The following is a 17,443-nucleotide window of genomic DNA, read 5'->3' as shown; positions in this document are numbered from 1 at the left end:
AAAACACATTAGACATGAAGAACTAACTTTGGAAAAAAATTATTGAATCGATAAACAGAATTGAAAATGATTGTTCATTTCAGCCAAAATATATAGAATAATTTCATGGCTATTGCTAGTGCAAAAGAATAAATTAAATTAAGTGCACATAGCTTGGATCTTCTGCCAATAAGAAATTTAAATTTATGCAAGCAAAAATTTTTAAAATAAAAGTGTCTAGTTTCCAACAAGCATGTGTTAATGAAAAGAAACTTTGCTGATTAGAGATAACCAATTTAAAGCATAAAAACAAGAAAAAGTAAACCAAAGAAAAGGACAAAATGAATTGTTTTAATGCTTAATAATTGTACATATTCCTGTTTTAAAAAATCTGTAACTTTGGTTTTGGGGAGATTTCCTTTCCCAAATTGGCCAATATTAAGTTTTCTATTTGACAAAGAGATAGTGTTGCCACACTTAGTCCATACCCCTCACAGTAATGCTGCACTATGTCCAAAGAATTCAATACTTCTTTCTGGCTGAGAATTGGATCTTGAATATTTTCAGCTTTACCCTAATTGCTGCTCTCAGTCTCTCCAGTGATTATGCTGGCTTGGCGGACACTTTCCACCATCAACTGCTCATTTTCAGGCTCACATGTATAAAGTTGGTCATTTACAGCAACAAAATAAAAAAAATACATTCCTTTTTGAAATTTTATTCCATAAACCTTTCAGCTGTAGAGCGGCCTCATTGGTGGCCATTTCTATGGAGTCAATATCATCACTGGAACTAGAATCGGTGGATACTTCTGTCAAGTCATCCTTGCCCTCAAAGAAAAAAATATGCATATTTCCAGTAATTGGTGATGGATGTTGGCCATTATTTTTATCAGCTCCAAAATTCACACGCTCACTTTATTTTTCAATTTTACTCTGATTTTTAAAATCATCATTATTAGCCAACAATCTTAAGATTAGTTTGATGCAGGTCTCCATTCCTCTCTCCCATTTACTAGGCTTTTCATAGTGACATATTTCTTCTCTGTTACATCCTTCATAACCTGTCCGATGTAATTCATTCGGGGTCATCCCTTGCCCTTCTTCCTTTCCACCTGTCCTACAATTCTTTTCATCAGGCCATCATGTCTCATGACATGCCAACTAAGTTGTCCCATCTTTTTAATTTCCCCCAATTTTTAATATTATCAATCAAATGTAAATTCTTGCACTTTTTTACATTAGTCTAACTCATTTAACTTACAATGTCCTTGAAAATTTCTACTTTTGTGGTTAATATTAACATTTACTTCTTAATATCGCCCTCCATTGAGATAAATATCAGCAGACAGTCTACAGAATATCACACTTAGGTAATGTGGAACTAGAAGCAGAAGTTGTCTAGCCTGATAAACGTATGATGGGTCAATGGCAGAGTTGGCTGGTGCATTACAAGCTCAGCGCATGATAGGGGATGGAGTTTGCAAGTTCTTCGAGTTTAAGAAGAGTAATTAGGTACTAGGGATAAATTTCTGCTCTAGTAATGGTGCATGAAAATAGTTGGGAATTGATAGAGCTCTCAATGTTTTGAAACGTATATGACATTCCTTAATATATAGATATTTCAGCCAGTAGCTTTAAGGTTTAACAACCAGGTAATGAACAGGGTGTTTTCGGCTTGCTAAGAATACCACTATGTTGACTGAAAACTGAAATCTAGTAAGAGAAATCTCAGATCTACATGCAGTTTTTTTATGTTATATAAAGACGCAAAGTTCTTGCTTGTTTGTTACAAATAAAAAAATGATTTTTACCATAGTGATATTCATAACAACAGTCTTAAAAGTACATTACTATCAAAGCATGGAATTTCAAGGGTACCTACCATTGGTTTTACTAAAACTTATTCCTAAGCAACTATAAACCCACAAATTCACTACAAATTTATGATTAATGAAATCTTTCGCCATTAAATGTCAAAATAATGAATTTTTGGTAAGCGTATTGTCAAGCAGTGGTTTTACAAAGTAAGGGCACAAATATTGCACCAATAACTTTTTTAACATAAAAGGCTGGTACTGCAGAGGATGGCCATAAGTATGTGCTGAAAAATTATTTCACAAATTCTTGCTTAGGAAACCAACACAGGGGCTAGTTTTTCCTCATGCTAGATAGAGAGAGATAGACTCTCCAGAATAAAAATTAAATGACAGTAAATTGCTCCAACACGCAGGAAAATATTATTTTTTACAGAAATGACTATTGTTTCAACTTTAATTAAAGATGAATTTACATTCAAATGCATCAAATTCTTAAGCTGAACCAGTATGTATGGACATATATTATGATATCATTAATGGCTGTGAGCCATAAAAAAGTAACATAGGTATAAACAATGGTGCACTCCAAATTTTAATTTGTCATAATCATAGAAAATAGTATACTACTTTACCTCAACAATGTCAACTGTTGTAAATCCAAAAGTATTTCATCTAAAATAGCTGGCCCATGTTCATCTTCAACAGGAAGAGAGCGGAGGGAATTTTTTAGAGTCAGGACTCCCAAATCAAGGATTACAGCATCACGGCTATTGGAATTAACCGGTACGATAATAATTGGTGCCTGAAATTTGAAAATATAATCATCACACTTTCAATTCATATTTAAAAAAATGCTCAAATGTAACAAATTACAAAAAAATTGATTAACTGCAACACATGAGTGTTTCGAGGGAATCGATAGAATTTCCTTTTTTCTACTTTCAGATTAGAAAAGCTACTTTTCCATTTTACAACGATATTAAAGATTTTAAGACCATTTCAGCTTGATGCCTCTAAGCCAGTAGTGTAACTAGGAATATGCTCAACGTCACAAATTAAAATTTTATACATTTAATTCCTTTCCTTAAAAATATAATGCTGTAACTAAGAAATCTACACAAAGTTATTGAATATGAACTAGGTTTCAAAGTTACTCTGCAAAATAAGATTCATAGATTCTTAAAATTCAATTTTCAGAGAAAAGTACAAGGCATATCATGATAAAATGCTAGTTTCATTTCATAAATTATGCGAAAATTTGCTTAAAATTAACATCTGCCATTTTGTGAAGAGGACTTAAAATTGGTATAATATCTATAAATGAAGTCATGAATAAATATCACGGCTAAAAAAATGAAACTATTGTCATCTCAAAAAAATATTCCAATTGCTTCTGCAGCAACTAAATCATAATTTTCCTAAGAAAACTGAAAACCGGAATTCCTTAAGAAGTTGATGTTTGCATGCCCTAAAGTATCATATCATACATCATGCCTGTAATAATCGTTTTATTATTTTTCCAACCTTTTTTTGCAAACAGCCCACAGTGCTATGGTAAAATTAATGTCAGCACCAGTGGCAGTCTCCCACCTCATGTGAAACAACAGTTGACAGAAAATTTATCACATTCCTTGTTTCTACCTAGTACGTAAGCTCTAGCTTACTTTTAACATTAATTTTGGAATGGTGGCAAAAGTAAATTTAACTAAATGCCTACTGCCCCGTTCGCACTACCATTATTCTCAACCAGCGTAAGATGACGTCAGAATCAGCGTGCGTTCACACATACCATGGTTAGACACTGGCGACATCTGATGAGTGGTAAAGTAATTCCAAGTGAAAAATGAATTGACAAGAGCAAATAACCTGTTGGAAGGAAATAGAGAATGTGCTGGGCAAAGTTCTTGTGTTAATTGAAATGATTTTCAACGTATGTGCATATTATGAGCTGCTTATGAATTAAATATTGCATTCCAGCGTCGTCGAGCATTGTTCCTTGCTACTTATTTTTAGAAGTTAATTCAGATGTGTTCGTCCAACTAATCATTTCATCGATAGCATGGTTTGCATTTTTCTACTGCTCTATTGAATACGAATTAAAGCGACTATAAGTGATAATTAGGTTGATATCAACAACATATACTACTACTTGCCCTTTATTCGGATGTGTTGACAAATCATTGATGTAGGTGAAGAAAAGAGGACCTAATCTTGAAACTTAAGCCTCAATTGAGGCACACTTGTGATTTGGGATTGAGATACACTTGTCGCTGCATTACAGTCTTAGCAATTATTGTTTTCTGATTTTGACAAAGGACATGATCCAATCTGATGCTATGCCGTAAATTAAAACTATTTTACTTCAATCAAATGGTGGACGAATAACTTGCAGGAATGTGACTTGATTGTTGAAATTAAACTTATGAAATAAGAGAATGAATGTGGTATTTTTTGTGATATGAAGTATAACCCGACATTTATAACTTTATTTTCTATAGGTATATCTAACTAGCAGTTAGCCTGATATTTTATATTGATATGGGAGGAACTTTTGTTCAAGGATGAACATAAGTGATCTTTTTCAAACTGGGACAAAGAACTCATACCAAAACATAAAAATCATTGTGACCATCGGATTTTTATTAAGGTAGTTTCGCACTTTTTACATAATTCTAGCAAAATATTTATATAGATTATTCAATATGTCCGTAACAATAAAATGCGAGCTAATGGCTAATTCACTACAAACTGTAATATATCGCATAACTTAAATCAGGTTTAACATCTCATAATATACAACAAATTACAGAATGAATCTATAACACTTTCCTTAGAATCAATTCTGACGAATATAGTTCAACAATAACAGCCGTCTCCTTTTTGAATGCTTTACTTTCTGTTTTCTTTCCTCCTATCCCACCCTGTTGCTGCTTCACCTTCTTTTTTTTCTAACTAGCTTTTAAGCAACTTGCGTTCACACACGCACGAACTACCGCCAACCATGGTAGGAAAGCGGTGGTCAGAATCCCAAACACGGTTAACAGTAACTTGCATTCACGCCTCGTTTTGTAACCATGGTTGGGGCTAACCGGCGTAAAAAGAACATAGTGTGAACACAACGCAGGATATGGAGCCTGAAGGCAGTCATGGCTGATTAATCAAAACTGGTTAAAACAATTTACAAATTTTGATTTTGATATCACAAAACAATTCTCAAATGTATTTTAGTAACTAAGTTCTTTTATGAATCAAATTTCTGATACAAAATACAAGTTAAAAATAAACACACACATCAAATTCATACACTTTTCATATTGCCCACCTCTGCTAATAGTTTAGCCCATTCTATCAAGTTTCATGAATTTTGTTAAGATAAATTTAGCTCTCTCCTCATCATGTCACAGGCCAAAGGAATACCCCACAATAAGTATCTGAGAATCTTCAAGCAAAGCAACTTATAGAAATTATTACACACCTCCACTCTAATATCCATTGAAATACGCATGGCTTGATCATAAGCCTCCTTCATATTCTGTCTGGCTGCTTCTGCTGCATTTGCTGAGGCTTGGGCAATTGCTTCCTTAGTTGACTGGAAATTATTTACGAAACCCTGAAATAAGAAAATTAGGAGATATGTACTATCATAACTGGATTAATACAAATAAACAGGTGAACCTCTCTTAGCACATGGAACAAGGCAGTAGGTTTTTCAAGTCTTGCCAGTGGCTGAAACTTTTTTGGTGCTATGGATAGTTTCGGCCCATATTATTCACAGTGAAATATTTTTAAATGTTTTTGTCTCCTTAAAATCAGTGTTCTAGGGATGGACAGATCCAGATGGATTTTTTCAGATCTATATCCAGATCGGACCCTTGATTTCAGGAGTTGGGTCCTCGAATATTTTCGGATCTAAAAGCATTTTTAATTTATGCATGGCTTTAGGTCCCATATAATGGACAGTGTGTTTCACTAGAAGTTGCATCACACAGCTCTCAAGAAGGGATCAATGAACTTCTGAAAACTCCTCTTCATCTCTGGAATTGGAACCCAGACTGATGGGGTGCGAATTCCACACCCTAGTACTCACATTTTAATATTTTCACAGATTAAAAATCATTTTCATAAGCTTCCAAGTTATTTGACAGTATTCAAATTTTCCTCGTTGCGGTGCGGCATAATTTATGTGCCACGGGTGATAAGTTCCCCTTGCTCATCTAAAAAAATTAGCTACAATACCTCAAACTTTGAAAACTTGCAATATAGACAGTCAAAGTACATTGTAGGAATACACGAGACCATTCTAGCCCAGAATGTACATACAATGTTGAAATCCTTGCTTTTTGAAGATTGACGTATTTCATATGCCAGCGCGCCCAGTCCAGGGTTATCAACTTTTATTTCATCCTATTTGTTAATTAAAATTATATTTCGGAATGGTTCTTTTAGCACATAAGTACTGTGTAAGTAAACTCCCTCTGGAGTAAAGTAAATTACAAGTGTTCGAGAGATATGGCATTTTATATTCATTTTGTGTTCTTATTAATTATGTCTGTGCGCATATTGTTGCCCGCCGCGAGCCTGTAATGGTATGTGCTCTCGCGAGAGTAGTTATCATTTTTAATGTGGATGTTGATCAGTATAAGCAAAGAAAAAATTAACAATTTAGTGCACACCAACCCTTGCTAGTGTAGTTGTTGTATCTCCGTGTTTGAAGTGACACTGCTTAAATACCTAAACGCCATTATGATGATAAAAACATTGTCTCATGTCTATGCTTGCTGCAATTTAAATTAATGAAAAACTTGACGCCGTATGATCACAATGAAGACAACAAAATATACTGATGAAGCCCCGAACCCACTACCCCACTTCACCCATCTGTTGAGAGGTGCAATATTTTGGAATTTTGGAAAAGTACCGCATGAAAATTAATTACTTACAGCTAAACGAAGGCCCATTCAATGGAACCACTACTAGTTCAGAGATGTGTTCTCCATTTCGAAGGCCATAAAAAATACGGCATTGAAAAAGGCAGAGCAAGGTACGTGGTCTCCCCTTGTGAGTAAATTTATCCATAGTAGCTAACGTTTCAAGCTCCGACTCGGGGCTAATCCTCAGGGCTTCTAAATGATGTTTTATTTGTTTGTGGTTGCTAAGTCTCACTGTCAAAATAAATTTAGTCAAGTAAAATATAAAGAAAACAACATCGAGACTAGGCTCAAGGAGCTCAAGCACCACTAAGACTTGGGCAATTGAAAAAAATCTACCATTGCTGAACACTGTGTGTGCCAAGACCACACAATTAAATTTCAAGAGGCGAAAATACTTTGCCGAGCCAAAGGTTTTTGGGATCGCATCACAAAGGAAGCTATAGAAATAAGGCTGGAAGAAAATAACTTCAATAAAGATTCTGGGTACTCTATCAGCAATACCTGGAAACCCATTCTACATAAGATATTCGAAGTGAGGGAGAGTTTGCGAAGGCAAAAATTCAAAATAAAGCAATCTAGCATCACAGAGCTAGCCAATCATGATTTCTGCAGTTCACGCAGTTGACCAAATTTGCTTATTATTACAGTTAAAGAACATAATTTTTAAAAACAGTCGCTCAAGGAAATAGATTGTTTCATAAGTTACATTCAGGTGCGATAAAAGAACTGGCACCACACTTTTTAGCTGTTTTTTTATATTTTAATTCACTAAATTTATTGTAACAATGAGACTTAGCAAACAAATAAAACGACATTCTGAAGCCCTGAGGATGAGCCACCAGTCAGAGCTTTAAACATTGGCTTATATGGATAAATTAACCCATTGGGGATCCCAAGAAGAGTTTATCCACATTAGGCTGAGAAAGCAACAAATCGTATTTTATAAATAAAACTGCCAACATGTCTTAAAACTGTGAATGACACTAATTTTTTAAAAGACTTTTACTGACCAATATGTATTATTCAGTTGATAAATACTTTAATGATGCATTTTAACTCTTATATGTAAAATATGTGCACAGATAAATATCCTGGTTGCTATATTTGTACATACTCATAATATTGATTTGCCTATTATCTTGTTCATTATTAATGTACTAGACCGTCAGGCAAATAAAGATAATATTATTATTATTAAGCTTCCGTATTCCTGTCCATATTTTAAGTCATGTTCATGCTGTAACCTCTCATGTCTTTTTGTCAACACATGAAAAAGTGTCACATTTTGTAAGCTACCTTCTCCAGCTGAAAGCCAGCATGTTAAGCTTGCTCCTCCAAATGGAGGTCACTTAATGGGTAAAAAATAATTAACATTATGAAAAGTACTTACCAATAGGGTACTGATAAATCTATTTAAAAAGACAAACTGTACACGTCCAAGAAGAACACGAACTTGAAGATCTTCATGAATGCCATATCCTTCTTCCCACTTCAATAACTCAACTGCTAATGTTCTTTCAGCCAAAGGTCGCAATACCTGTAACAGATATTAACTATTGTGAATCAGCATTTACCATAAGCAGAATCAAAACCATGAGCCCAAGGATATTAGAAATACATACGTATCAATTTTGGTGGCATTTCGCAGAAGCGGCCTTTAGTAGCAAAGTTACGACATGTTTACAGGCATTAAGGTTTTCACAAAGCGTATTCAAAAGGAAAATCCCAAAATAAATTTCTTTGGGAAAATGTGAAAATGAATGTTTTCAACGATCTTTAAATGTGTTTCTCAAATCGAAAATGCACAATTATTGCCATGCTATAATGGCCGCATGTTTTGCCATAGGGAAGGCAACAAAGTGGAGAGAAGTGCATGAGGCCATGTGGTTGTTGATTTGAAGGTTGAGGAGAGTTTATGATTTGCTTACATAGGAGGGACAGTGCTTGCATTGAATATCGTAGATTACATTTCTGGATGTGAATGAGGCCATCAGAGGGGGTGGGGAGAATGGGAGAAAGAAGACGATATAACTGGGGCTAGAAGGTGGAGTAAAACTTGGGCAGGTTATACAACTGGGAGGACTGGAGGGTGTAGGAGTATTGTAAGGAGTAGCAAGTGACTTTTGTAAAGTCACCCACTAGTTGTCTATGGGTTGAAAAAGAAGGAAATTAATTTTCATAAGATAGTAAGCGATCTGATAACTGTTGGCGTTATCAATAAAGCACATTACAATGTTACCATAAAATATGCGTCAATACGGAGGTAATTATATCCTTTTTCCATATAAAATGCAATAAAAGAGATACTGAAATGTCAAAAAGAAAGAAGAATGCCAAAACTCCATGTTTTCGCATTCTTCTTGATAAGTTCTTCATCCTTTAATTTTGGTTCACAGGTCTGAAGACTAAATTTCCTGCATACGGTGCTAATAAGGTTTCATTTAGTTTCATTAATGACATAAACTGAATTCACAAGAGAGAGAACATTATAACTTTGAAACCCTTGAGGGTTCCGTTAGTCAATTAATAACAATGAATACATACTTTCTCCATAATTTACCATCCTATCCCCTGAGATGAATTATGAACCTTTAAAAATTTAGCCAGCATAATAAATAAGAGAACGAAATCACATAGTGGGAATTAAGAAATAATCAGAAAAAGATGTGAAGTGCAGGAGTATGAAAGCAAGGTTTTATAGAAAATTACTGAATATAAGATTTTTATAAACTACAATATTCAAAACAAAAATCACCGCATCATTTTCCTTCATTTCTAGCCAAGTAATTACATTGACAAAGGTAAAAAGGTTGTAAGAGTTAAACAGAATAGTAATAGTTGGTAAAGAGAGCAGATTTTTGACGCTTTATTCGAGACCTACTGTCATCTATAGAGGCATAATATTTGCTCCTTAACCACTGAGTCTGAGAATTTTTAAATTAATCCAAATATGGAATACAGCATTCATATCAATAGGAAGTTATCTTCCTATTGACATGAATACTGTAGTCTATACCTAAGTATGATAGAAATAAAATCTGTAATAACCTCAGATAAAAGAACCAAACCAAAGGACTATTACACCTTGCTGAGTACAAAGCTAGAACTAATAAGTATTCAGATTTGTTATCCATCATAGAATCCCGTGCTCATGCAGGACATCCTAGGTTGGGCAGACAGGGCGCTCCGTGACTTCCCACATCAAGGAACATAAACGGGCGATATTAAATCGTGACACCGAGAAGTCGGCTTTAGCGGAGCATGCATAGATGGGCATTGAATTTTAATCGACGAGACGCAGGTGTTAGCCGAAGAGAAATTTTATCATCGACGATTAATTCGGGAGGCTATTGAGATTGAGAAATGCCCCCAGAATTTCAACAGAGTAGACGGCGTCAAATTCAGTCAGACTTGGAAAACAATTTTCCGAAAGAAGAAACGGCAAATATGTAACCAACAAGCTTATTCACTAGACACGAAGAAGAGGCCGCTCGCCACTCAAGGCCAGGGCTGAGAGTTCTACTGACGTCAGTGCCGCCCTCCTCCCTCACAACTCCGGTGGATGGGGGAGGTTGGACGAGTATATTAATTGACAACCAATTCCGTAATTTCATTCATCGCCTGATGATGCACCCTGTAACGGTCGCGAAAGCTTGCGAGAAAATGCGCAACATGCAGCTTCACCCGGAAGCCATTAGCAACATTGCTATCCAGCAATTAGATGATTGGTAAACTCAGTATGCTTCCATTAACAGTTGCCCTGAAAGCATAAATTCGTGGATTTTATAGTAGGGAGAGAATTTTAGGTTGGAATTAAAACAAATGAGTCATTTTCTAATACAGCAGACTCCCGATTATCTGGCTGCGGTTTATCGGGGTTGCGGATTATCCATGCATGATTTTCACTCTTGCTCAATTTTTTCCGCGATCTTTATAAAAAAAAAAAAACATCGGACTTACGGCATTAATGCTAGGATACACGGGACTTATTATTTCCATTAGAATCCCCTTTGTAAAATGGAAGCTGTCATGCCCTAGCTGTATTCACGGGAGCACCGTGATCCTGTTTTCCAAGCTTCGCAGGGCGCAATCACGCTCCTTGATCACCGATACACATCGCGCGGCAGTTGCAAACCTGGCAACTTATGCAAGACGCGACTACGTGGTGTGGTGCCTGACAGTGTAGTTTCCGACGCCGAGCAGTGGTTTTGAAGCATTCATGCAAACCACTTATCTGTATCCGTGATCACACAGCCACAGCTGTGTGGTTTTTGAAACCAGGCCTTAAATGGAGCATTAATAATACGAGTGCAACCACGTTATCGTCGCTAAAAATATCGCGAACTGGCGAAAAAAGCTCTCTATGAGCCCGGGATGCACTCTTAAATAACAGAATAACTGTATAAAGAATAATATATTGTTTGTTTTACATCAATTATGAGCATAACATGACACTTCAGTGAAAGTTTGGATTATACGCGTTTTCCAATTATTCATGTCGTCTCTCCCCATCATTAGCCTGGATAATCGGGAGTGTACTGTACTAGAAAACCAAAGAAAATATTGACAGACAGTGAGAAACTAGTAGGCCAACCTTCAGCTACACCAGTGTCAAAAGGGTATGAGGGGGAATGTGAAATATTTCTCCTATTTGGATGTACAATTCATATTGATAACAAATTAATCATGTATATCAGGTTGATTAAATTAAAAAATTACTCACCTCTCTGTGGATTGTGCTAGGGCTGTAATCGTAGGTATGAATACTACCCAGAGAAGCCATAACCATCATGTGAGTTTCTTTCATTATTACTGACCCCTGAAGACTTTTCATGTTAAAACTCATCAAAGCTTCTTCATAGGCAGCCACATGACATTGCACACCAAACTCCACAAAGCTTATTTCTGCCTTTAGATTAATCAAATCGGGGTCTCTTTTGGAACGTTTCTTCTTTGCTAAAAAAATTGGCACATATTAGAAGACAATATATGTAAAACACAAAGGTAAAACTAAGCCACAAATAAATGGAAAAGAATAACCGAACAATTACATATGTGCATCAAAAAGAGTTCTTGACTTATACTCAATTGCAAAATAAAGAAAAACCATGAAATAAAGGACTATAATACACAACATTTTACATAACAAGCTATGTCCAGACGTCCCTGGGAATTCCACATTTAAAAGAAGAGGAAAGTGATATAATTACAGAAATTTGCGATCGTGAAAGATTACAAAACCTGAATTCATTATTCTAATTCGAAGGTAATGTTGAAAAGTGGTTGTAATACATTTTCTACATAAAACTCTGACCAGATATGCAATTACAAGACTTCTGCAAGATTGGACCCTGAATGTAAATTATGAATTATAGCTTCTGTTTTCTCAACGAAACTTAGCTTTTCTTCTGGTCCAGTATGTTTTACTTGATTGCCAGAAAATGATTGAATTGGATATGGCTAACACAACTCGGAAATTTTTAGCGCTCGTTCATCATTGGAGAAAATGGACACTGTCCCCCAAATGCTAATGGGATTTCATTCCCACAATCTTGACCTCAGAACCCCTTAGGCTAAGAAAGCCGTATATTTCCAGAAATAAGTGCACAGTGATATTTTTACGAGAATTAATAGCATCTAGCATATTCTTGCTCCTGGGATGTCAGCTTTGTTTGAAATAGGGTGGTTTCCTATTATTTTTTTGTCTAAATCGCTGATATGACGTAGGATGTTAGCACGTAGCCGAGTACCCTGCTAGCTGGTAGCGCTTGGCTTAAATACCCTAGTAGCACCAAAAGGATTATATCTGTATATTTTTAAGATTTTGACTGGACTTTGTGAAGTACCCATTGAATTAGTAATGGATACTCATAGTGAATTTTTAAAAATAAATTTTAGATACATATCATCCCTACAGTATATTTTTACCAGCATAGTCATGAATTTGAATGTATACTATGCCTAATTGAAATAACGGCTAAAAATTTCAATTTCATATTTCAATCACTGGTCATGTACAGTGTTTCATTATTTCCAATTAAAAAGGCTTTATCCTTTCATATTCACCCCCGTAGTAAAAATAAATATGTGAACTGTCACAACCTGACCAATAATATGAACATACTTTAGTTAATTGTAAAAAATGTAATCACACATAATGAGAATATTCAAAACTACACTGCTATAGACAGGTATTTCCTTGAATAATGAAATTTTTATGTTTTGCAATACACTACCAGGGTTCCCACTCTACCTGAATAATGAAATTCACGGCTTTTTCCAGGTTTTCACGGTTATTTTTCAGGTTTTCACGGTTTTTTTCAGGTTTTCACGGTCTCAATTTCGCTAAATTCACGGTCCGGTAATAAGCCAACAATAAGAAAATCACTGGCCGTATATCAACAGAAAATTAACGTACGCGACAAACGCCGTGAATGTTAACGCCGCAATGAAAAGTGATATCTGTTATGACGTGATCTATCGTTTGCACAATTCAGGGCCGACTAAAGGACCAGCCCAACCGCGCTCTTGCCTGGACGCCTAGTACCCTTCGGACCTTCTTCCGTCCGGACATCTGAGGTCCTTTTTTAATTCCTCGCCGAGAGATTGTTTTTTGCGCACGTTGTTATTACTGCACAGTAGCCGAATTTCCCCCACACCAATCTTTCTTATTTAACGGAAAATATTTTATTTAAATTGTTTATAGAATATAATAAATTGATTCTTTCTTATTTAACGGAAAATATTTTATGAAAATTGTTTATAGAACATAATAAATCGAAAAACAATTTCATACACCGTATTAGCTCAAATCTAAGACGAACATGTTTCTAAGACTACCCTCCTTTTTTGGAACTCCACTAGGAGAAAATTTTTTTCCTAATAACGATACGATAATAAAATGAATGCGGAAAAACGATCAATGCTTTATTTTTTGCTAGGTTGCCTATGTCCCAGGAAACGCAGGATTTTGGCGAGTAATTAAGATATTCATTAAAGGTTTCAAACAATATTTTAGATAATAACAGGAATAGTAGTACTTTATCAAGACACATAGGTCATATTGTTGATTCGACCCATATCTCTTTCAAAATTCTGAAGGAAAACGCCACCTCACTAAAAAAATGTTTGCTCTCCACTCGGCATTTACACTGCTATTATGGATTTCAGACTGATATAAAAATTCTTATCCATCAAACACCATTTCCAGTACATGTATTCACGAAAGCAATGTGCATGTTGTGCCTAAAACAACCGCATTCACCGGCGCAGTGACTGGTTGTGAGATGGATGACGAAGGCCAAAAATAGTCTATTACTTGAATTGTTCCTGTCTAATGAATATATTTTTAATATAATTGAGGTAGTGTGTAAAGCGTGAACAATGTTGCGTTAATCGTCAGTGGCACGCCCACCTGGATCTTTGCCTTCATATCTCTACTTGTTTTCTCCAGGTAGCTCACTCTACCCCCACCCCTACCTTCATTTGCTAGCGGACAACCCAAGGCGCTCTGCAATATTCACGCGCATCTAGCCCGGATTCTTTTCTTCATGTTCAATTATTTTCAGTCCATCTCTTAAAGTTCTCAATAGTTTCTTCAGAGGGGCCATGGTCCGAAGACGAATAAAATTAAACTAGTGAAAATGAAACCGGTTCAAACGCAGGGAGGGTAGTGTCCACAGCGCATAGCAGGTTGTCAAGGTTAGCGGTCCTCCAATCACAGGATTGAGGGTGTTGAATAAACGTTCAAATTTTTCGACACAAATGCCATCTAGATTTAGTTTCGAATGTGGTCGCTGCAGCCAGTGGGAAGCCTAATTGAATGGAAGGGGGACTAACCAGTGACCGAGGGAGGGGAAACCAAGCCAGTCGAGGAAAGTAAACAAGCTGATGAGAAGTGGTGTCATATTTCAGGAGGGGGGGAGAGAAAAGGCCTGCCCTGGGGAAAGATGTTTTTTTTTTCTTCAGGCAACATTCGTTCCCACGCTTTTCTGACCCATGCGACGATGCTCGCCACGGTGAATAGAAGTGCGCTCGCTACGAACGAAGTTGAAAATTTCTGGGAAGGTATTATTATCAAGATTGAGAGATTTTTAAGGTTTAATGACGAAATTCACGGCTTTTTCCAGGTTTTTTCACGGTAGACGAAATTCACGGCTAATTCACGGTTTTAAGGTTTTCACGGTTGAGTGGGAACCCTGACTACGAAATGACTAGCCAGTCGAGTATCTTTACAGTCACTCACAAGTGCAAGTTAAGTGCAAAAATACCACACAGGAAAGGAAAATACATTTGCACTGACTTGAATTATAACCCATATCACCCGAATTCACACTGGATGTTAAATATACCACTTTAACTATTTCTTTCTTATTACAGTTTTGATGGTAAAAACAATGAAACTTAACAAAAAAAATTTGCTTATCATAAGTATAATGCAGCTATTAAGTTACATAATTTAAAATAAACCTTAAACATATTTAATTAACCATCTTCTAATGACTGAATAGTCCACCTTGTGTAGGGATTTTTTCCTTAACGTTTGGGAAGCATATATTTTCCTAGTTCTCTTGAAGCAGTTTTGTTGTAGATGCTTTTTTTGCATTCACTGGTAGAATGTTTTCATCATTTACTTCTATTAATCACTAAAATGTGCTTCATGCAGCTGTTCTTTCCACAAGATAGTAAACAAATTATTACAAGCAATGTTTTCCCACCAGCACAAAGTCCATGACGTCCACATTCTACTTCGTATTGTTTTGTGGTTTTTTGCCTTCACCAAAATAACTTAATTGAATGGGATACGACAAAAGAAAATCACTATGTCTATGACTTTCGCATGGTAAGATGCTTTATACAGTTTTTCTAGTCTTTCTTGGGATAAGAACAAGAATGCTGCCACAGGCAAAAATATGAACTAAGTGGATTGAAAAAGGTCCTCCATAGATACTGGCAAACAAGAAAGGTGCATCATTAAAATTTAAATTACCGTATAAGCGCGTGTAAGAGGCGCACCTTTTTTCCCAGAAATTGGAGCCGAAAATGGGGGTGCGCCTCTTACACAAACTTCTTATCTTCCCCCCTCCCCTTCACCGGTCGCAAGTCCAAGGGGAACTGAGTGCCCTTGGTTTTCAGCGTGAGTCAGTCATCTGAAACCCTTGGTCAAAAACAAGCGGCAGGGAGGGGAGTTTCTCCCTTGGTGACGTATTTTTAAAATGCTCCTGTTTATTTTTCTTGTAAGCAACGCGCCGTCACGTCGGTACCCCAGAGGTGAACATGGAAGAGATCGCGCGGGGGTTTTTTGCTCCGGAGGGCGTGCTAAATTTACTGCCACGAGTGGGTATCCTGCGGAATTTATACTGCATATAGTAATCGCTTATCAAACATAGAGAAACGCGTAGTTTTGAAGGACATACCTGGTTAATAGTCAACATCTGTCTTGCCGAGCAATTTCCATTGCGCTGAGGACCTGATTTTTCAAAAAATCATCTTCAGACGCTAATATGAGGATTTTTGCAACTGAAAATTATATTGGTGTCAAATCCTGCAGTTTAAAAAATTCGAACGAGTGTGTTCATTGTTGGACTAAATGGTGAATAGAAGAAATCGGAAATGCTGATAAAAGAAGTGCGCTGAAGGAGTGGTCGAAGGGAAGCAGCACGCTCCCTCCCCTCCGTATTTCAAGCTACGAGGCTATGAGCAAAAGAGCAAGGGAAGAACACGTCCGATCTTGCATGTGACGTCGTTACCTTGAAAGCGAAGGGGCGAAGGTGCAGCAATCTGATATACGCAGTTTGAGTTGCCTGAAGTTTCCAGTCCGTCTCGTCTTGTTTGAATGCGCTTACGCTACGCTTGTTTCTTTCGAAATTGTGCTGTTTGGACTATGTTGAATATTAGTAGCCTTGTTTTAACTGTAAATCTTTGTGTCAATCAATTAGAGCTTAAAGAACTTAAATGCTGTCAGATATACATCGCGTTTGGTCTAATTCTTTTTAGAACCTCGTGCGTGTCTTACAATTGCTAAAAGATATCGAGATATCTTCGAGCTCAGTATGTGACTCACCTAGCATTTGGCCTCCAGAAACTAGGAGAATTGAACCTGAGACCATTGGTGAGATGGGGTAGGGATGAAACACGTTTCCATTGTTCCCCTGTAACTTGATATTTCCCTATTTTCCTGTGGGGTCTCGGAAAGGTAAAAAAAAAAAAAAAAAAACGGCAGAGGCGTTGGCTGATGGAGGGCAGAGTGTGGTTCCGTTAAATCTACGACGTGGCGCTGAGATTGCTCAGATTGTTGTCTTAATCTCTTGGGCAGGTTCATGCTATGTGCCTGTCGTGTTTTGCCTTAAAATTTTCCACGGCTGCAATTCTATTGCAATACTCCTGCGAGAGCTTTTAAGCAAAATTGTTCGTGAGTAGGACTAGCATCGTAGAGCAACGGCGTATGCAAAGAGAGGATCGGAACTCTTTCTACTCCCTCTTACCGCTGCAGTTATCAAAAATTCCTCTTTCAATTAGCATTGAGAGAGGAAAGTTCGATAACTGTCAAAATTCCAGGCATACGTCTGCAACACCGCACGACAGGATAAAAAAATGCCGTAAATATTTTTTTTAAAAGCTTCGATGCTCAAAATAGGGGTGCGCCTCTTACACTGGCTTATACGGTAGTTACTTTGCAGGCGTCCTTTTCTAGCTATCTATTCTAACTAGTCCA

At 36.7% G+C, this 17,443-nt stretch overlaps 1 protein-coding gene across 1 annotated transcript in view; it reads right to left on the bottom strand.

The window, feature by feature from the left end:
* LOC124159790 (vacuolar protein sorting-associated protein 13) overlaps window positions 1-17,443 on the bottom strand; it is a 295,602-nt gene that overhangs the window by 181,892 nt on the left and 96,267 nt on the right. Inside the window, exons 19-22 of the mRNA XM_046535708.1 lie at window positions 11,453-11,685; window positions 8,120-8,266; window positions 5,274-5,408; window positions 2,431-2,600 (exon numbers count right to left, since the gene is read on the bottom strand). Of these exons, the coding sequence (XP_046391664.1) occupies window positions 2,431-2,600; window positions 5,274-5,408; window positions 8,120-8,266; window positions 11,453-11,685 (685 nt within the window). The remainder of the gene's footprint in view (window positions 1-2,430; window positions 2,601-5,273; window positions 5,409-8,119; window positions 8,267-11,452; window positions 11,686-17,443) is intronic.

The sequence above is a fragment of the Ischnura elegans genome, chromosome 1, assembly GCF_921293095.1.
Source record: "Ischnura elegans chromosome 1, ioIscEleg1.1, whole genome shotgun sequence".
In the NCBI taxonomy this organism is placed as follows: Eukaryota; Metazoa; Arthropoda; class Insecta; order Odonata; family Coenagrionidae; genus Ischnura; species Ischnura elegans.
This window is presented reverse-complemented; position numbering and strand designations above follow the sequence as displayed.